The sequence below is a fragment of the Budorcas taxicolor genome, chromosome 1, assembly GCF_023091745.1.
Source record: "Budorcas taxicolor isolate Tak-1 chromosome 1, Takin1.1, whole genome shotgun sequence".
NCBI classification, from domain to species: domain Eukaryota; kingdom Metazoa; phylum Chordata; class Mammalia; order Artiodactyla; family Bovidae; genus Budorcas; species Budorcas taxicolor.
This window is the reverse complement of record NC_068910.1, coordinates 93,939,225-93,962,106: the sequence shown is the minus strand read 5'-3', so window position 1 is coordinate 93,962,106 and position 22,882 is coordinate 93,939,225. Positions and strand designations below refer to the sequence as shown.

The following is a 22,882-nucleotide window of genomic DNA, read 5'->3' as shown; positions in this document are numbered from 1 at the left end:
GTACTTACTCCTTTCCCAATTTGGAACCAGTCTGTTTTTCCATGTCTGGCTCTAAGTCTTGCTGTTTGACCTCCATGCACATATATCACGAGGCAGGTCAGGTGATCTGGTATTCCCATCTCTTGAAGAATTTTCCACAGTTTGTTGTGATCCGCACAGTCAGAGGCTTTCAAACTATTTTTCTGAGTAGTTGTACCATTTTGCATTACCACAAGCAACTTTGGAGAGATCCAATTTCTGTACACTCTTGAACAATGCATTTGTTATTGTTGCTATTTTTTATATTGATCATTCTATCAGGTGTGCAGAAATATCTCACTGTGGGTTTAGTTTGCATTTTCTTAATGGCGTATGATGAGGAACTTGTTTTCTTGTGCTTTATTTGCCATCTTTATATCTTCTTCAGTGAAATGTCTGTTTTATGTCTTTTGACCATTTTCTAATTGGATCATTTATTTACTGTGGAGTTTTGAGAGTTCTTTATATAGTTTAGATTCAACCCTTTTGTGAGGTGGTATGTGGTTGACAAATATATTTATACTGGTCTTTGCTTGTGTTTTCATCCTCTACATATGGACTTCCACAGAGCTAAAGTTCTTTGTTTTCTTTAAATTTAAGGAAGGCCAGTTTATCATTTTTTTTCCCCCTTTTAGAGACCTATTTTGGTGACAAGTCTAAGAATTCTCTGATTCTCCTATATTTTCTATTAAACATTTATAATTTTATGTTTAAGTCCATAGTCCATTTGAGTTACTTTTTGTACAATCAATGTTTAAGGTTTTGTTTTGTTTTGTCTAAAGATGTCTAACACTTCCAGCATGATTTGTTGAAAAGTCTAACCTATTTCCATTGAATTATTTTAACACAGCAGTCCAACTTAACTGGGCATATTTGCATAGGTTTATGGATTGTGAATAGACATATACAAATACTACACTGAATCTAAATAATACAAAGTGTCTTAAAATAATACAAATCTACTGTCATATGGTCACAAATCTGAAATGATCTTCCTAGACTAAAAATCAAGGCTTCGTAAGGCTGCATTCCTTCTGGAGGTTCTATTTCTTTGACTTTTCTATCTTCTAAAACCCACCTGTATTCCTTGGTTCATGAGCCCTCCCCCCATCTTCAAAGCCAGCAGGGTAGCATCTTCAAATCTCTGTCTTACTCTGACAACCCAAGCACCTTTTAAGAAAGATTCCTGTAATTACATTGGGCCCATCCAGGTAATCCGGAGAAGGGAAATGGCAACCCACTCCAGTATTCTTGCCTGGAGAGTCCCGTGGACAGGGGAGCCTAGTGAGCTGCCGTCCATGGAGTCGCACAGAGTCAGACACAAAGACTGAATGAAGCGACTTAGCATGCATGTATGCATGCATTGGAGAGGGAAATGGCAACCCACTCCAGTATTCTTGCATGGAGAATCCCAGGGACAGAGCAGCCTTGTGGGTTGCTGTCTATGGCGTCCCACAGAATCAGACATGACTGACAGGATTTAGCAGCAGCAGCAACATTCGGGTAATCCAGGATAATCTCCCCATCTCAATGTCCTTAACTTCCACAGATCTCTGAAGTCCTTCTTGCCATGTAAGGTGACATATTCACAGACTCTGGGTATTAGGATATAAACACCTGTGGGTGGTCATTATTCTCCTTAATACAGTCTGCCCTCTGGTGCCTGGTGATTCACACTGGAGTTACGGGGGATGGCTGCTGCTGCTAAGTCCTGTTGACTCTGTGCAACCCCATAGACAGCAGCCCACCAGGCTCCCCTGTCCCTGGGATTTTCCAGGCAAGAACACTGGAGTGGGTTGCCATTTCCTTCTTCAGTGGATGAAAGTGAAAAGTGAAAGTGAAGTCCCTCAGTCGTGTCCGACTCTTGGCGACCCCATGGACTGCAGCCTACCAGGCTCCTCTGCCCATGGAATTTTCCAGGCAAGAGTACTAGAGTGGGTTGCCATTGCTTTCTCCAACGGGGGGATGGCTAAGCACCTCTGAATTCCATTGAGCAAAAAAAACAAAAAAAAGCAAAGGAAGATACAAACAGGCTGGAACTCTATTTCGTGTACCAAAATCTGCATTAATTTCCTATTGCTGTATAACCAACTACCACAAACTTAGCAATTTAGAGCATTTCTGTTATTATCTCACCCTTTCTCTGAAGGACATCTATTGTACTCAAAGTTCCCTCCCACCCTCCAGGTAAAGGATTATACAAAGAGGTGAATCAGAGGGAGTGGGAATCATAGGAACCATTTTAGAATTCTGCCTGTCAGTGTGCAGGACAGAGAAATGAGCCCCCTTTAGAAAGATTGTGTTGCGTGAAAGAACAGGCTCTTTTTAGGCTGTTAATTCTGTGGAGCAGCAGCTTTTATATGATAGTCAGAGGAAGGGATTTTGCTGGATGTCTGAGTAGTGAGAAAACAAAACAAAGCAAAACAATGCAGAGTTTCACAATGGCAGCCTAAGGAGGAAAGCATTTCACAGGAAGGGGTAGGGACAGCATTCTTGTACAGCAAGCGTTTGCCTAAAAAAGGACTTAGGACACAATCAAAATCTGAAATTTCTGCAAGTTCATTTGCACTGAAGAGGTTTGAGAGGTACAGAAGCCACACTGGAGACTGAGTAACAACCCATTTGGAGACAAAAATGTGTGCACTGTTAAGATTTATCTCAGAGAGGCAGCAGTAAGTGGTGGCGGGAAGTGAGATCTTAATTCCCTTCCCAGGAATTGAACCTGGGTAGCCTGGATGAGAACCAAGAATCCTAGCCAGGGCTAGAGGCTGGAAGCTACTTTTTCCTGGATCTTTGACCTCAGTGAAAAATGCATTTATCACGGAGGCAGAAAATGTAAATGCAGGTACAAAGTTAATTATTAGAGGCATAGCATAACAACAAGTGGGAAAGCACACAGAGAAATGGTTTATTTAGTTAAGATGGAAGCAAAGCAGGCATGCACACTCAGAGAGAAGGGTGTGGTGAAGAGCAGTGATGTAAAGAGGCCATGCCAGGACTCTTACTTAAGGTGTTTACAAGAGATGAAGACTGGCTATTTACCCTGTTTCTGTTGTTACTTCCATTTTGGAGGGCAAACAGGAGGCTGATTTTAAATGCCTTAACTGGAGCCCACCCATCTCTTATGTCAGGAAATACAAAGGGAAGGCTCGTTATAAGTATTCTGTGGGAAGCCCACTTCTTACTGCCTCATGAAATGCACACAGAAGGTCAGCTGTAGATATCTAACCTGGAGCCCATCTATCTCCTGCCCCAGGATGATAATTATTTCATCATAATCAGCTTTTATACATTGAAATAATAGTTTCTTTTCATTTATTTTAGGAAGAGAACAAGACACTCTTCTTGCTAACATTTTTTTTTTTCATTCCAAGCTAAAATGGTAGCAAGTATATCTCTACCTTGTGGAAGTTATTGAAAGATCTACTGCACAACACTTTACTGTAGTCATTAATCAAGAAGTAGCAGCTGTTACAGAAAAAGAAAAAAAGTTGCCAAAATCCTAAAGTGCAGTGATCAAATCATCTGCACAAAAGTGAGCACGTGCACACCCACACACAACACCACTGTCATTTGGATAGTCTGTACAAAAGCTGTGATTTCAGTAAAAGTGTCAACAAAGCTATTTTTGTTCCGTGGGTGTGCTTGTATCTGTGTGTCATAATTTGGATTGATATGATATATACCCTAAGCTTGGGTTATAAAGTAAGAATAGTAATGATGTATTGAAATTATTTCCTGTCTTGCATTTAGTTACTGAAAGAATATAAAGATGAAGATTGGAACATGGGCAATATAGTGTATACACTCACAAACCGACGCTACCTTGAAAAGTGCATTGCCTACGCAGAGAGCCACGATCAGGTAAATAAGTATGTGTGTAAACCATTCTGTCTCTGTGCCTGTATTTGTAAATGTATCTAAAATAAGCATATCTCAATACAAATTTCTATAGTTCAATGCAATTAATGTAATGTGTTATATGTCTATTTTATGTGACAGCTACTCTTACTTGAAAAACTTTTCAGGGACTTCCATGGTAGTCCCGTAGTTAAGAGTTTGCCTTCCAATGCAGAAGGTACAGGTTCGATCCCTTGTCAGGGAGCTAAGATCCCATGCATCTCACAGCCAAAAAACCCTAAACATAAAACAGAAGCAGTATTGTAACAAATTCAATAAAGACTTTAAAAATGGTCTAAATCAAAAAACCTTTAAAAAAGAAGAGACATTTAAAAATTACTTTATAGATCCATAAATTTCAACTTCAAAATGCAGTACTACTTTTACCCTGCCAAACTGTAATTAAGCGACTGTGAATGACAGTTGCAAGTGCTATCTTACAAGTTTTCCTTTGTTGTCAGGAGAAGAATGTTGGTGCTAATCCAGGTTAATTTTAATTTCCTTTCCATTTTAGTTTTCCTTCTAAAGATTTTCTTTTCTGCCTTTTCACTTGCTTTCATTATTTTTCCCGCCTCAGTCACTAAATCCTTTGCTGATTGATCACCCTGATCTCTGTCCCTCTTTTTTAGTCCATCGTCTGTAATGTAGCCTGAGTTATTTTCCAAAGGGCAAAGCTAATTTTGTCAACCCAGATCTTTTGGTTAAAGCTTCTCACACACAGCTTGTCATATCTTGGCCCATGCCAAAGTTTATTCTCTGTTCAATCCTCCAAGTGTTCTGTTCTTCAATACTGTAAAACTTTTACCCATTCATAAATAGGTCAATCTTGTCCCAGTCTTATGCTTCCCCCACACACCTGCAAATGCATACTTCACCTGGGAAGCTACTATAAAGAACTAATGCTCTGACTCAGGTGTGTTTCCTGAGGCTTTCATCCAGGTGTATAGGGGAAAAAGTGGTTTCCCAAGTCTTCATGTTCTCATCACATTTTAAGCAGAATATTTGTTTACATTTGTATTTCCAGCCTTAGTACTATGACTTCTCCTAGTAGTCACTCAATAAAGATAAATAAATGAAAAAGGCCATTTAGTTATTGAAATCATGGAACCAGAGATCAAATTGCCAACATCTGCTGGATCATGGAAAAAGCAAGAGAGTTCCAGAAAATCATCTATTTCTGTTTTATTGACTATGCCAAAGCCTTTGACTGTGTGGATCACACAATAAACTGTGGAAAATTCTGAAAGAGATGGGAATACCAGACCACCTGACCTGCCTCTTAAGAAATCTGTATGCAGGTCAGGAAGCAACAGTTAGAACTGGACATGGAACAACAGACTGGTTCCAAATAGGAAAAGGAGTACGTCAAGGCTGTATATTGTCACCCTGCTTATGTAACTTCTATGCAGAGTACATCATGAGAAACGCTGGACTGGAAGAAACACAAGCTGGAATCAAGATTGCCGGGAGAAATATCAATAACCTCAGATATGCAGATGACACCACCCTTATGGCAGAAAGTGAAGAGGAGCTAAAAAGCCTCTTAATGAAAGTGAAAGAGGGGAGCAAAAAAGTTGGCTTAAAGCTCAGCATTCAGAAAACGAAGATCATGGCATCTGGTCCCATCACTTCATGGGAAATAGATGGGGAAACAGTGGAAACAGTGTCAGACTTTATTTTTTGGGGCTCCAAAATCACTGCAGATGGTGACTGCAGCCATGAAATTAAAAGACGCTTACTCCTTGGAAGGAAAGTTATGACCAACCTAGACAGCATATTCAAAAGCAGAGACATTACTTTGCCGACTAAGGTCCGTTTAGTCAAGGCTGTGGTTTTTCCTGTGGTCATGTATGGATGTGAGAGTTGGACTGTGAAGAAGGCTGAGTGCCGAAGAATTGATGCTTTTGAACTGTGGTGTTGGAGAAGACTTTTGAGAGTCCCTTGGACTGCAAGGAGATCCAACCAGTCCATTCTGAAGGAGATCAACCCTGGGATGTCTTTGGAAGGAATGATGCTAAAGCTGAAGCTCCAGTACTTTGGCCACCTGATGCGAAGAGTTGACTCATTGGAAAAGACTCTGATGCTGCGAGGGATTGGGGGCAGGAGGAGAAGGGGACGGCAGAGGATGAGATGGCTGGATGGCATCACGGACTCGATGGATGTGAGTCTGAGTGAACTCCGGGAGCTGGTGAGGGACAGGGAGGCCTGGCGTGCTGCGATTCATGGGTCGCAAAGAGTCGGACACGACTGAGCGACTGAACTGAACTGTCCTCATAAACAATATAAAATGAAGTCTTTATACTTTAAAAAGACAGTAAACCTTTTGAAATTATTTGCAGTATATGAATTAAGAAAATTGAAGTTGAACAATAAGTCCCTATGTTATTTCAGCAGAAATTGACAATTTAAGTTGGAAACTAGTTTTTGAGATGTCTCCTCTTACTATTAAGAAAGTGTAAGTAGACCAGAGGTCAGCTATCAAGGCCCATGAGCCAAATTCTGCCTGCTGCTTGTTTTTACAAGGTAACTGGAACACAGGCATACTCATTCAATTACTTATTGTCTGTGGCTGCTTTGGAGTGTTAATGGCAGATTTCAGTAGTTGAGACTGAGAAAATAGCCCACTGCCTAAACTATGTACTGTTGGCCTATACAGAAACTTTACTCATTCATGAAGTAGACATATGAAGTTTTATATCTTCCTAATTGGGGTAGTACTTTCTTTTAAATTGGCTGTGGAACAAATCAAATAAATACCAATGAAAAAACCAGAACCAAATGTAACAAAATAAGAAATGAATAATATTAATTTAAGGATAAGTAAATCCCTTGTCAAGTATATTCAGTTCATTTCACTCTCTGTCATTTCGGCCTCTTTGCAACCCCATGGATGGCAGTGGACAGGCTTTCCCATCCATCACCAATTCCCAGAGCTTACTCAAACTCATGTCCATCAAGTGTTGATGCCATCCAACCATCTCATCCTCTGTCATCTCCTTTTCCTCCCACCTTCAGTCTTTCCCAGCATCAGGGTCTTTTCCAATGAGTCAGTTCTTCACATCAGGTAGCCAAAGTTTGGAGTGTCAGCTTCAGCATCAATCTTTTAGGATTGACTGGTTGGATCTCCTTGCAGTCCAAGGGACTCTCAAGAGTCTTCTCCAACAACACAGTTCAAAAGCATCAGTTCTTCAGCGCTCAGCTTTCTTCCAACTATCCTTTCCATTCATGTCCAACTATCACTTCCATTCATGTCTATGGAAAAACCATAGCTTTGACTAGATGATGGACCTTTGTTGGCAAAGTAATGTCTCTACTTTTTAATGTGCTGTCTAGGGTGGTCATAACTTTCCTTCCAAGGAGTAAGCGTCTTTTAATTTCATGGCTGCAGTCACCATCTGCAGTGATTTTGGAGCCCTCTAAAATAAAGTCTCTCGTTTCCATTGTTTCCCCATCTATTTGCCATGAAGTGATGGGACCAGATGCCATGATCTTAGTTTTCTGAAAGTTGAGTTTTAAGCCAGCTTTTTCACTCTCCTCTTTCACTTTCATCAAGAGGCTCTTTAGTTCTTCTTCGCTTTCTTCTATAAGGGTGGTGTCACCTGCATACCTGAGGTTATTGATATTTCTCCCGGTAATCTTGATCCCAGCTTGTGTTTCTTCCAGTCCAGCATTTCTCATGACGTACTCTGCATAGAGGTTAAACAAGCAGGGTGACAATATACAGCTTTCATGTACTCCTTTCCCGATTTGGAACCAGTCTGTTGTTACACGTCCAGTTCTAACTGTTGCTTCTTTGTCTGCATACAGATTTTCCAGGAGGCAGGTCAGGTGATCTGTTATTACCATCTCTTTAAAAAATTTTCCACATTTTTTTGTGTGTCAAGTATATAACAATATGAAAATTAAAATACATTTTAAGCTTCTAGCCAATTGTAGCACATTTGGGTTCCAATTTATGTTTATTTTATATGAATGAATAAAAGAATAAGGAAATGAGTGAAATAAACAAATTGAAGATGAAACTGATAGACTAATTTCATAATTTTTCTTCCAAGATGTACAGAAACAGTATGGAAGACTTATTTCATACTTTAAAGATCCATGTAATTCCACTTTGTATTAAAAATTGTCCAGAATATACAAAAAGATGTAAGTTACCTAATTCTTCCTAAAAGCAAACATACTCTGAATTTTAAACCTAATAAAAATTACAAATATGAACATATGAAAATAGTTTAGACTTTAAAATAGGTTTATAAAGAAAAATATTTTTCTAAAACTGAAAATAATTTTACAGTAATATGGTGAGGCGATTATGGTTTAATCTCTGTGTTTCTCTATATATTCTTCCTATCAATAAATAATCCTTGGCATTAGTTAGCTATTTTTAACCATAAATCATTCCAATTAAGAGACCTTTTCTGCTGCTCAGGGTGTTTCTGAGTTACCTGCCCCATTTGTCAACTATTATATTTTCATATAAAACAAACTTGTTTTAGATTAGATTCAAATAGAATAAGAAAGCAAGTTCTACATTTTAAGAAAAAGTTGTCAGTTTGCTCCTGAAAGGAAAAAAGGTCCATTGTAATATATTTATGTACATGTTTTATGTACATAAATATAAGTGCATATACATATAAATGATTTCTAAGAAACTCTTCCATTCTTTTAAAACAATAAAGTCATGATATACAAGTCATTTTTAAAAATCATGTTAGTATTCTAATAGTTTAATCTAAGATTATGGGATTGTATGAAATCATGTGTGTGAAACTTATGAAAATTGTCATGCATTACAGAATTTAAGGAATCTGTCATTCAATTTAAAAAAATCCATTGTTTAAATTCTTAAAAAAGGCTATTAGTATTTTAAACATTATAACACATATTATTCTAATTTCTCATGCTTAGTATTAGCAAATATTCAGGTAGCTTATCATGAGTTTTTCACCAAGCTATTTTATACATAAAAGAAACAGATATATGAGCTTTCTCATGTATTTCACCAGTTTACCTTCAGCATAGATAGTGACTATTGGGAAATACATGGAATTAATACTAATTCACACACTTCTCCTGTACTGTTTTTATGAAATCATGTGTTACTCTAGCATAAATGACAACTCCCTAGTACCTATTCTTTGCATTTACATCAGTGACTTTTATTATATTAGGCACTCGTTGGGGATAAGACATTGGCATTTTGGTTGATGGATGCTGAAATGTATACCAACATGAGTGTTCTGACCCCATTTACTCCCGTTATTGATCGTGGAATACAGCTTCATAAGATGATTCGACTCATTACTCACACACTTGGTGGAGAAGGGTATCTCAATTTCATGGGTAAGTATGAATTGAACCTATATCCAATCTGTGTTTAAAATGTTAACCAATATTATATATGACACAAGTCATGTAGGATATTGTGCTGTAGCTGTTCAGGTTTAAAATAGAATATTATAATTTTATTTCTGTAAAACAGTGTCATGTGTAAACTGTAAAAATTAAATTAAGATTATTGTTATACTAATATATGTTGCAAAATTAACCTAATGGCTAGTATCTTATTTAATATTGTTGTCAATAAGTGGGGTGAATTTTTTTTAAACATAGAATTGTTACTCTGAATTTCATCATTCTGATTTATTTCATTATCGTAGTGTTTGCACATTGAACATAGAAGATGTAATTGTCATGTCATAACAACATGCTGAGCTAATATTATTGGTCTTCTCTGAGGTAACTGTACACCAGTACATTTGTATTATAAATGTGCAAACCAAGGCCCAAGGTATTGTGATGGACAAAATAGATACTTATTTAAAAAATAGGAAACATGACTATTCAAAAGTCATTGCTTTCTGAAGGATCTTGAATTATAAAATACACAATCAACTAGCATTGTTTTCTGTTCTATTTGGTCAACCAAAACCATTTGAGTTTTAGGAAATTTTACCAGTTTTTAGGGTAGAGAGAGCTGGAAAGACTGGGGAATGCGTATGGGAGCCTGACTTACTTTTCTGTAATAAAAGCCTTAGAAAGTGAAAAGTGAAAGTCACTCAGTTGTGTCTGACTGTTTGTGACACCATGGACTGTACAGTCCATGGAATTCTCCAGGCCAGAATATTAGGGTGGGTAGCCATTCCCTTCTCAAGGGGCTCTTCCCAACCCAGGAATCACTTCGGATTAATTCATTTCTACCTGAAAGTTTTTATTAAAAAAATCTGTGATCTGATTTCTAAAAGTCTCTATCATTTGCCATCTTGAGACTAGGAAGCTAAATCCAATAAAGCACATACCAGATTTTCCCTGTACAACCTGTACCTTTCAGTGCATCCCTCTCCTCTCAGCCTGTCAGGAAGTGACCCTCATGACCTTGAGATTGTACTTTGTCTTCCAGGCACCAACCTGGGCATTCTGGGTGGACTTTGAAGGCATTGTATTCATAAGTAAAATCAGCCTCAGTTCCTTAAAGGCAGCTGGTCCTCCCAGACACAGTGACCATCATTCACAAGTACAGCCTTTCCTAGTAGAGAAACAAAATCAGTGATGACCTCTGAGTTCATGCTGTTGGTCCTGTCATTAATTCTTGAAGCCCACTGCATCCGAGAATTCTATTAATCCAGACTTAGTTTAATGCTTTAGTCTGGAAGTTGTATAAGCATTGTCAGCTCAGAAGCCTGCACTGAAGAGTTGAGAATGTCAGTAGTTTGTAGTACCTGATAGAGTTTTTTTCCTGAGACTGTCCTTCATTGAAGACAATTCTAGCCCATAGCATGTAACATAGCATCTGAGTAAAACAAAACTATCTGCAGATAACAGAGACTTAATGTCCCTAGTTCGGAGAAGGCAATGGCAACCCTCTCCAGTACTCTTGCCTGGGAAATCCCACGGACAGAGGAGCCTGGTAGGCTGCAGTCCATGGGGTTGCGAAGAGTCGGATACGACTGAGCGACTTCACTTTCACTTTTCACTTTCATGCATTGGAGAAGGAAATGGCAACCCACTCCAGCGTTCTTGCCTGGAGAATCCCAGGGACGGGAGCCTTGTGGGCTGCCGTCTATGGGGTCACACAGAGTTGGACATGACTGACGTGACTTAGCAACAGCAGCAAATGTCCCTAGTTAATTGAATATTGATAACTTTCAGATAAAAAATGTCTGAAGAAAGTTCATAGTGAGAACTATTTCTTGAATCTTGGTATTAATATTTTCCCTGAAGGTAAAAATGGATCATGGACAGCTAAGATCTTAACAAATCTCCAGTAATTTCATAACTTCTTTGAAATGTTTATATTAATATCATTTTAACTGTATATATTTAACCGAGGGCTGACTGAACTGCTTTTCTGTTTTGGAAACTCTTCTCATAGAACTTTCAATAGTAACCCAGCTAAATAAACATAATTATCTATTAGTGTGTGTCTTATATGAAGAAGGCAATGGCAACCCACTCCAATACTCTTGCCTGGCAAATCCCATGGACGGAGGAGTCTGGTAGGCTGCAGTCCATGGGGTCGCTAGGAGTCAGATACGACTGAGTGACTTCACTGTCACTTTTCACTTTCATGCACTGGAGAAGGAGATGGCAACCCACTCCAGTGTTCTTGCCTGAAGAATCCCAGGGACGGGGGAGCCTGGTGGGCTGCCGTCTATGGGGTCGCACAGAGTCAGACACGACTGAAGCAACTTAGCAGCAGTCTCTCTTATAAGGTCTGTAAATTGACCATATTTGTGGTATCAAATATAATTTTGAGATTATTTTTGATATAGGATTCAAAAATATATTTACGTTTTCTTCCTACATTTGTCCTTCAAATGGTTTATAATGTTTAACTCCAACAAAATACTTTTTAAAAATTCCTTCTGGCTCAATATCATATCTAAATCTAGCATTTCTCTACTAACTTTGAAATCAGTAATGTCTAATATCCTTATGATTTCTGATTATTGATATCTTATGAAATTTAGTATTTTCCCATGAGCTCTCATGACTTTAAATATTGTTTTTTCCACTTTCTGATCATGGCACTCTCCTGCCTCATGGCTTGCCTGCAGTGTCCTCCAGCTGACTTGCAGGCCTTGCATGAATGGTCTCCCATGGGTCTCCCCACTGATGGCCCTGCTCCAGCCAAGTAGACTTTCTTTCAGTTCATTAAATGCACCAACCTCCTTCCACTCTGAGCTCTGTATATTTTGCTGTTCTCCCCTCTTGGACTCATCCTACTCAAACACCCCCTGCTATACCTGATAAAATCTTTCATGTGCAAATCTTGTTTCCTTAGGAAAGCTTTTTCTAAAGCCTCAGACTTCACTAGTTTTACCTATTATACATTTTTATATAACCCTATTACTTACCTTTTGTGGCACATAAAAAATTATATTTAAAACATTATTAAATATGTGACTGCCTTGGTAAATTTAACAGAAAATTAGGTCTTATTCACTTAAGACTAATAGCAATTAACACAGGATCTAGCACATCACAAGGCTTTCATGTTTTTCTGAAAAAAGATATTTTGTATATTTATATATATGTATATATAATTACCTTGTAATATTTTTAGCAGTGGTTCATTAGTTGCAATCACCACTTATAGTTTTAAGCAAAGTTGTTTTTTTCAAGTGGCATGGAAGAAATAAATTTTTTAAATGATCAGTTAAAGAAATTTAAGACCAAGGAGCAGGAATCTGGTTGTTTACTCATGTTTTAGGCATTCTAAAACTTGTTAGTTTTCTGGAATTTTATTTTTATTTCCCTCTAGTAGAGAGAGAATGAATTAACAGAAGAAAGCAACAACACATTTTTGTATTTTTTCATTTAAATATGTTTACCTGAATTTGTCAGGCATTTAGATATGTGTTCTGCTTATCAAAAATCATTAAGATCAATGTAAACTTTTCACAATGATACCAGTTTGGTGGATTTACTTTATTTTGTTTGTTTTTATCTTATATAGTCCTAATTTTGTGTTTCAAAAAATTCTTTCACTCTGATAATGGCATTTGCAGCAACATAGGTGGACCTAGAGATTACCATACGGAGGGAAGGAAGTCAATACAGAGAAACACAAATATCATGTATCTCTTATTTGTGGATTCTAAAAACCAGGACAAATGAACTGACTCACAAAGAATAGAGTCATATGTGGAAAATACAAACTAAGAATGGGGAATAAATCGGGAGATTGATGTTGACATATACATGCTACTATATATAAAACTTGAAACTGATAAGAATCCACTGTATAGCACAGGGAACTCTAGTTGATATTCTATAATGGCCTATATAGGTAAAGAATCCAAAAAAGAGTGAATATATGTATAACTGATTCACTTTGCTGTATAGCTGAAACTAACACAGTGCTGTAAATCTAAGGCATTCCAATAAAAATTAATTGAAGATTTTTAAAAGCAAAACGTTTACTCTTTCTCTCTCTCTAAAATACAATAAATATAAAGTTGTGTTGTTGAGTCACTCAGTCATGTCCAGCTCTTTGTGACCCTGTGGCCTGCAGCACACCAGGCTTCCCTGTCCTTCACCATCTCCAGAGCTTACTTAAACTCATGTCCATTGAGTCAATGATACCATCCAACTGTTTTGTCCTCTGTCATCTCCTTCTGTTTCCTAAAAAAAAAAAAAAAAAAAAAAAAAAGCAGAAGAAGGAAAGAAAGAAATCCACTCTGGATGAAGCAGGGGAATTTTTTTTTTTTGGCTTACTAGGTTATTTTAATTATGAATAGATAGGTTTATATTTCCTGTTATTCCAGCATATCATCATATGAAAGAATCAGGTATAAAATGGGGACCAAAAATAGCTGAATTATTTGCATGTTTTTGTATCCTAAGAGTTTTCATTATAAATATTAGTAAAAGTAAATTTATATAGACACAGCATGCTATATTGTCTAAGACATTTTCTATGCATCATCGAAATTAATCTTCATAAAAGTTTTCTTTTTTTTTAAATTTAATACAGTCTTAGTTGCAAAGAAACCTGAGGTTAAAATTAAGGGAGTACTCAGATATCTAGGTACATATCCCAAGCCCCATTTTACTAACGCTACAACTTGAACAGGAAAAGCAACTCACCTAACACTGTGCAACTAGAAAATGAGAGGAGCTGATTGTCTTTCTCTTCTATTTCCTATTTGAGAAAATTAGAAAAAAATTAGTATTAGATCAGTATATAGATTAGCTACCAAAATGCAGTTAATAAATATGTTTCTGGGAAAAGGTAGAGCACTGTTTTAAGAAAATGATCTGGATGGGAACCCAGGCTTAGCTGTGTGAGCTGAGTAAGGGGCATCATAACCGTGTGCCTTTGTTTGCTCAGTAGTGGAATGGAGTAGTGCCCACCTCAGAAGATTGTTTTTAGGGTGAAAATGATTCAATACGTACACAAGACAGCATATTATCAGGTATATAGCTCATAGTTAATGTTTATTTAGATTTAATTTAACTCTAGATTTATTATTGCTATTTTTATTATTACTAGCTATTCTATTAATGCTGATATTCCAATTCCATCCAGGAGTGCCTCTTTAGGCTCTCATCTGATGGTACACAGTTTAATATAAAAGCATCATAAAATATTTAATTCATTTCCTCTAAAAATATCAGTAAAATTAGTAATTCCTTGTTAAAAATGAAATGACATTTCCTAGGCGGTATTGTGTGGTTCACAGGACTGGAAACGTTCAGTTTTCATTACAATCCCAAAGGATAATACCAAAGAATGTTCAAACTACCTGACAGTTGCACTTATTTCACATACTAGCAAGGTTAAGCTCAAAATCCTACAAGCTAGGCTTCAGCAGTACATGAACTGAGAGCTTCCAGATGTACAAACTAGATTTAGAAAAGGAAAAGGAACCAGAGATCAAATTGCCAACATTCAGTGGATCATAGAGAAAGCAAAGGAATTAAAGGAAAACTTCTACTTCACTGACTATGCTAAAACATTTGGCTGTGTGGATCACAACAAATTGAAAAATCCTTAAGGAGATGGGAGTTTGAGGCCACCTTACTTATCTCCTAGGAAACTTATATGTGGGTCAAGAAGCAACAGTTAGAACCGGACATAGAACAACTTACTGGTTCAAAATTGGGAAAGGATTGCACAAGGCTATATATTGTCACCGTGCTTATTGAACTTCTATATAGAGTACATCATGCAAAATGCTGGGCTGGGTGAATCACAAGCTGGAATCAAGATTGCTGGGAGAAATATCAACAATCTCAGATATACAGATAATACCACTCTTATGGCAGAAAGTAAAGAGGAACTAAAGAGCGTCTTGATAAGGATGAAATAAAAGAGTGAAAAAGCTGTCTTGAAACTCAACATTAAAAAAACTAAGATCGTGGTATCCAGTCCCATCACTTCATGACAAATAGAAGGGGAAAAGTGGAAGAAGTGACAGATTTTATTTTCCTGGGCTCCAGAATCACTGCAGGTAGTGACTGTAGCTATGAAATTAAAAGATGCCTGCTCCTTGAAAGGAAAACTATGACAAACCTAGGCAGCGCATTAAAAAGCAGAGACATCACTTTGCCATCTAGTCATGGTTTGTCCAGTAGTCACGTACGGATGTTAAAGCTGGACCTTAAAGAAGTCTGAGTGGCGAAGAACTGATGCTTTCAAACTCTGCTGCTGGAGAAGACTCTTGAGAGTCCCTTGGACTTCAGGGAGATCAAACCAGTCAATCCTAGAGGAAATCAACTCTGTATATTCATTGGAAGGACTGATGCTGAAGCTGAAGCTCCAGTACTTTGGCCACTTGATGCAAAGGATCAGTTCTTTGGAAAAGATTCTGATACTGGGAATGATTGAGGGCAGAAGGACACGGGGAGACAGAGGATGAGATGGTTAGATTGCATCACAGACTCAATAGATATGGATTTGAGCAAACTCCAGGAGATAGTGGAAGATAAAGGAGCTTGGTGTGCTGCAGTCCGTGGGGTTGCAAAGAGTCAGACATGACTTAGCACAACCAGAGCAACCACAGTTATGTGGTTAATTATATAGCAATTAAGCTGTTTCTGTAGTCAGTCTCACTAAGACTTAATATTGTTTGTTCGTTTTTAATTCATGGTGATGTCTTTTGAATGTTGGTGCAAAAACATCTTACTTTCCTTTCATGTATGAAGAGGTTTGATGGTTGCATAGATTCCAATTTCTAGGATAAGCCAATATGATGTTAATCAGTTAACATTTATTATATGGTTTCTATGTATGAGTGTGTGTGTGAGCATTAGATAAAACTTAATATGTTTTTCTTAGAAGCCTGTGCTCAGATTTATTTCACACAGAAGTAAGGGTGAAACAAGGGAGCAAGAGAGAGACAGAGGAGACACAGAGAGAGGCAGAAACAGTGTGAGAGAAAGGGGTAGAGAAAGCAGATTGATATAAGGCAAGTTCTGTTTAGAACGTTAGTAAATTTGAGATATATATCAATTTAAACTATATATTTCATATATTCATAACACATTCTAAAATGTGTTCTAACACAATTTATTGCATTCTTTCATGCTTCAGACATTTATATGTGTCTACTATATGCCAAGTATTGTTAAGTGGTAGATATTCCTAGGTGACGAAGACTTCTTGCCATCAGGGTCTCAAAACCCAAAAGGAGTCCAGACAAGTAAGCAGACCAGTATGTCTGTCCTAGTACATTCACTCACTACAGTGATAGAGATAAGCAGAGAATGTCATGTGAATATATAGGAAATTGGATTAACAAATTGCATTCTTGTTAGAATTTATGAGCTGCATCAGCCAGACAAACTTAGAAGAATAGAAAAACGCAAAAAAGCCATACCACAAACTTAGGAAAAGTCCAAGAAGGAGTAGGACTGACTTGACAGAGTAAGATTAAAGTCAGTTGGGAATATTAAACTTCAAGTAAATGAAGAAACTGGGGCCCGAGGAAATCAATTTAGAGATCATTCATTGACTGGCAAGTTTAATGAAAAAATGTGGTTTCAATCACTTTAAAACATCATAAAACTCTTCAGTAAGAAAGGCCTGATATTGATTGATGGTTTAATAGCTTTATGTTTTTTTTAATCTATTTATAACTAAAAGGAGACAGATGAGAAAAATAAGATGTGGTTATTGATAATCTGTGTGGATATATCTGTGCTATTTGTAAAATCAGTGGTTATTTAATGTTTAATTTTTGCTTAAAAATAAATATAGAATGAAAAACATCTGCTTTACACATAGGGTTACCTCAGTAAATATATGTTGCAGGCATACCTTATTTTATCGTGCTTCACAGATATTATGTTTTTCACAAAATGAAGATTTGTGGCAACCTTGCACTGAGCAAGTCTATGAACACTGTTTTTCCAAGAGCATTTGCTCATTTCCTGTATCTGTTCCATTTTGGTAAATATTGGAATATTTCACACATTTTCATTGTTATTATATTTGTTATGGTAATCTGTGACCAGTGCCCTTTTTTTTTCAATTGAACTATAATTGATTTACAATGTTAGTTTCAGGTATACAACATAGTGATTCAAGATTTTTACATATTCTATTCCTTTAAAAGTTCTTACAAAATAATGGCCATATTTCCCTGTGCTGTACAATGTCCTTGTAGCTTATTTATTGTATACATAGTAGTTTTTTATCTGCCACCCTTATTTTGCTCCTACCCTTCCCTTTCCCCACTGGTAATCACTAATTTGTGAGTCTGTTTCTGTTTTTTGATATTCATTTGTTGATTCATTTTTTTCAATTCCATACATAAGTGATAACATAGCATATTTGTCTTTCTTTTTCTGACGTTTCACGAGGTATAATCCCTTCTGGGTCCATCCACATTGTTGAGAGTGGCAGAATTTCATTATGTTTGAGTAATATTCCATTGTGCCTGTATGTGTTTGTAACTACATATATATTTTTTTATATCACATCTTCTTTATCCATTCATCTGTTGATGTACACTAAGGTTGTTTCCATACCTTGGCTATTACAAATAATGCTGCGGTGAACACCGCGGTGCATGTATCGTTTCAAATTAGTATTTTCATTTTCTTTAGATATATTCCCAGGATATAGCTGGATTGTATGATAGTTCTATTTTTAATTTTCTGAGGAACATCCATACTGTTTTCCATACCCACAATGTATTGGGGTTCCCTTTTCTTCATATCTTCACCACCCTTAGTTATTTGTAGACTTTTCGATGATAGCCATTCTGACAGGTATTTGGTGATATCTCACTGGGGATTTGATTTGCTTTGATGTTACTACTACAACTTGCTGAAGGTTCAGATGGTGGTAAACATTTTTTAGCAATACAGTATTTCTTAAATTAGGATATATACATTGTATTTAGAAATATTGCTGTTGGTGTAGCCTGTAGTATAGTGTAAATTAACTTTGGTATGCACTGAGAAGCTGAACAATTTGTGTCACTCACTTTACTCCGATATTCACCTTATTGAGGTGGTCTGGAACTGAACCCACAGTATCTCCTAGGTATGCCTATACTTGTTTGTCAATAAACTGCTAAAGAAGTTCAAAGAAGAAAATGAGGATAATGATATATTTTGTCCCATTTTCTGGTGGTTCTCTAGTTATCTTAGACGTGCTACATTTTTCTAGCCCAGTCAACTGAGATAGAGGGAGTAGCACATGGCCCAGTCATGTGACTTGTCAGGAATTGCTGTAGAGAGGTATGGCCAGGCAGGCAGATGGGTTACTATGTCCAGGAATTGTGTACTAGGGAAGAAAAAAAAAAACCACCAATCCTGATCAGTTCAGTTCAGTTCAGTTGCTCAGTCGTGTCCGACTCTTTGCGACCCCATGTATCGCACCACACCAGGCCTCCCTGTCCATCACCAATTCCCGGAGTTCACTCAGACTCACGTCTATCGAGTTCGTGATGCCATCCAGCCATCTCATCCTCTGTCGTCCCCTTCTCCTCCTGCCCCCAATCCCTCCCAGCATCAGAGTCTTTTCCAATGAGTCAACTCTTCACAAGAGGTGGCCAAAGTACTGGAGCTTCAGCTTTAGCGTCATTCCTTTCAAAGACATCCCAGGGTTGATCTCCTTCAGAATGGACTGGCTGGATCTCCTTGCAGTCCAAGGAACTCTCAAGAGTCTTCTCCAACACCACACTTCAAAAGCATCAATTCTTCGGCGCTCAGCTTTCTTCACAGTCCAACTCTCACATCCATACATGACCACAGGAAAAACCATAGCCTTGACTGTTGACAGACCTTAGTCGGCAAAGTAATGTCTCTGCTTTTGAATATGCTGTCTAGGTTGGTCATAACTTTTCTTCCAAGGAGTAAGCATCTTTTAATTTCATGGCTGCGATCACCATCTGCAGTGATTTTGGAGCCCAGAAAAATAAAGTCTGACACTGTTTCCACTGTTTCCCCATCTATTTCCCATGAAGTGATGGACCAGATGCCATGATCTTCGTTTTCTGAATGCTGAGCTTTAAGCCAACTTTTTTGCTCCCCTCTTTCACTTTCATTAAGAGGCTTTTTAGCTCCTCTTCACTTTCTGCCATAAGGGTGGTGTCATCTGCATATCTGAAGTTATTGATATTTCTCCCGGCAATCTTGATTCCAGCTTGTGTTTCTTCCAGTCCAGTGTTTCTTCCAGTCCAGCGTTTCTCTCAATGTACTCTGCATAGAAGTTAAATAAGCAGGGTGACAATATACAGTCTTGACATACTCCTTTTCCTATTTGGAACCAGTCTGGTGTTCCATGTTGAGTTCTAACTGTTGCTTCCTGACCTGCCGACAGATTTCTCAAGAGGCAGGTTAGGTGGTCTGGTATTCCCATCTCTTTCAGAATTTTCCACAGTTTATTGTGAAATAAACTGATACTGCAGTATTAATTACATGTACGGTTGACCCTTGAACAGTTCAGTTCAGTCGCTCAGTCATGTCTGACACTTTGTGACCCCATGAACCGCAACATGCCAGGCCTCCCTGTCCATCACCAACTCCCGGAATTCACTCAAACTCATGTCCATTGAGTCAGTGATACCATCGAGCCATCTCATCCTCTGTCATCCCCTTCTCCTCCTGCCCTCAATCCCTCCCAGCATCAGAGTCTTTTCCAGTGAGTCAGCTCTTTGCATGAGGTGTCCAAATTATTGGTGTTTCAGCTTTAGCATCAGTCCTTCCAAAACCACCCAGGACTGATCTCCTTTAGGATGGACTGGTTGGATCTCCTTGCAGTCCAAGGGACTCTCAAGAGTCTTTTCCAGCACCACAGTTCAAAAGCATCAATTCTTTGGTGCTCAGCTTTCTTCACAGTCCAACTCTCACATCCATACATGACCACTGGAAAAACCATAGCCTTGACTAGACTGAACTTTGTTGGCAAAGTAATATCTCTGCTTTTGAATATGCTATCTAGGTTGGTCATAACTTTCCTTCCAAGGAGTAAGCATCTTTTAATTTCATGGCTGCAGTCACCATCTTCAGCGATTTTGGAGCCCCCAAAAATAAAGTCTGACACTGTTTCCACTGTTTCCCCATCTATTTCCCATGAGGTGATGGGACCAGATACCATGATCTTAGTTTTCTGAATATGATACTACACAGTAAGTGGTTGGTTGAATTTATGAATAAGGAGAGACCATGGATATGGAGGGTAAGTTAGTGGATAAATTGAGTTATTGTTCAAGAATTAAGTGTAGTACCAAAATAATGCAAATATTATGTAATCATTTTTTATATTTGAATTTCAATAATGATATGTATTAAAGTACTGCCATCATTAAGTTAGTTCCAAGTAGGTTTCTGTGAAAAATAATTTTCTGGCTCTTCAGAAAGCTCTTTGTAATCCTCTCCTAGACTGGGCAATGGTGAGAAGAAAGTTACATTGAACAGCTAACTCCAAATATTTTCATTTTCATGTAACCAGATTTCTTATGTAATAATGAAGAAAATGTTTTTAAACAACTTTTTTTTTTTTAGTAAATACTGTAATCTTATTATTAAGAGCTTGCTGCTAGTTTTGTTTCAAAGGAAGCTGTTTTGATTTTCCCTTCTGATTTAACTCCATGTTCTTGAGTTTCATCATGTATAGATAGAGATTCATATGCAGAATGATCTGAATCACACTCAGTTCTGTCATGTTCATATTCCACTCTTTCAGAAAGCCTTTGAACTAAAATAAGAATCTTTCTTGCAACAGAAGCTTTGCTTTCTCAGTTTTCCTTTTCTTTTTCCTCTTGGGGATTCTGTGTTATAGTAGAACATTTTCTAATGAGTACACCTTCATTCTATTTTAAATTTTAATGCTGCATATAACTCTCAGGGCATATCTCAAAACATAAATGATTCAAATTTCTTATTTAAAAAATACTGAACTAGCAGAATTAAATCAACAAAACTAGCAATATTTCACTACTGTAATATGGCATTGTAGTCTAGAAAACCATGTTGTAATCATAAAACACATATTCCCCATCACATCAGCTGTTAATGCATAAAACTGAAATGTCAAAAGTAATCTGGAATCAGTGAACTCATTGATTTGTTCACACGTTTATTTTTTCATTCATTCAGTTAAATTAATTGTTTCCATGTCAGTTTCTAGGTATAAATACAGGTTGGTTGTAAGCAGAGTTGTGTGAAAACGAAGAAGCTATCCTTGATAGCTTTTGTATTCTCAGTGAGGTCTTTGAGAGTGGAAAGAATAAGAGAAAAAAGGAGTTTGAGAAAAAAGTAGAACTATTAAACAGACATCTTCAAACTGTAGTAGGATATCTGGTTTATACTTAATGCTCACTGATATTTGTAATCAAGATTATAAATCAAATCAGCTTCTTGGTTGTGTGACTTTTTTCTTTTTGTCTAGAAGACCATGGTTGACCAAGGGTTGAAATTTTGTCAGTTATCTGTCAAAAATAGGGAAAAGTTTTGAAACCATTAAAAAAGAGCTGATATAATAGAGAACCAATAAATCAGTGGATCTCTGGAATGACCTGGAAAGTTTCAAAAACTACTATATATTGAATTGGTTTAGTCTATAGCCTAGGATTTGGAAATTTTTAAAGATTCCTTCACATGGGTATAACTATGCCAAAGCCTTTGACTGTGTGGATCACAATAAACTGTGGAAAATTCTGAAAGAGATGGGAGTACCAGACCACCTGACCTGCCTCTTGAGAAACCTGTATGCAAGTCAGGAAGCAACAGTTAGAACTCAACATGGAACAACAGACTGGTTCCAAATAGGAAAACGAGTACGTCAAGGCTGTATATTGTCACTCTGCTTATTTAACTTACATGCAGAGTACATCATGAGAAACACTGGGCTGGATGAAGCACAAGCTGGAATCAAGATTGCTGGGAGAAATATCAATAACTTCAGACGTGCAGATGACACCACCCTTATGGCAGAAAGTGAAGAACTAAAGAGCATCTTGATGAAAGTGAGAGAGGAGAGTGAAAAAGCTGGCTTAAAGCTCAACATTCAGAAAACTAAGATTATGGCATCTGATCCCATCACTTCATAGCAAATAGGTGGGAAAACAGTGGAAACAGTGTCAGACTTTATTTTTCTGGGCCCAAAATCACTGCAGACGGTGATTGCAGCCATGAAATTAAAAGACGCTTACTCCTTGGAAGGAAAAGTATGATCAACATAGACAGAATCTTCAAAAACAGAGACATTACTTTGCCAACAAAGGTCCGTCTAGTCAAGGCTATGGTTTTTCCAGTATGTATGGTTGTGAGAGTTGGATTATAAAGAAAGCTGAGCGCCGAAGAATTGATGCTTTTGAACTGTGGTGTTGGAGAAGACTCTTGAGAGTCCCTTGGACTGGAAGGAGATCCAACGAGTCCATTCTAAAGGAGATCAGTCCTGGGTGTTCTTTGGAAGGACTGATGTTGCAGCTGAAACTCCAATACTTTGGCCACCTGATAGAAAGAGCTGACTCATTGGAAAAGGCCCTGATGCTGGGAA

The 22,882-nt window shown here is 37.6% G+C and overlaps 1 protein-coding gene across 1 annotated transcript in view; it reads left to right on the top strand.

The window, feature by feature from the left end:
• Positions 1 to 22,882, top strand: part of GBE1 (1,4-alpha-glucan branching enzyme 1) — a 302,051-nt gene that overhangs the window by 216,215 nt on the left and 62,954 nt on the right. The window contains exons 11-12 of the mRNA XM_052636457.1: positions 3,772 to 3,882; positions 9,093 to 9,264. Of these exons, the coding sequence (XP_052492417.1) occupies positions 3,772 to 3,882; positions 9,093 to 9,264 (283 nt within the window). The remainder of the gene's footprint in view (positions 1 to 3,771; positions 3,883 to 9,092; positions 9,265 to 22,882) is intronic.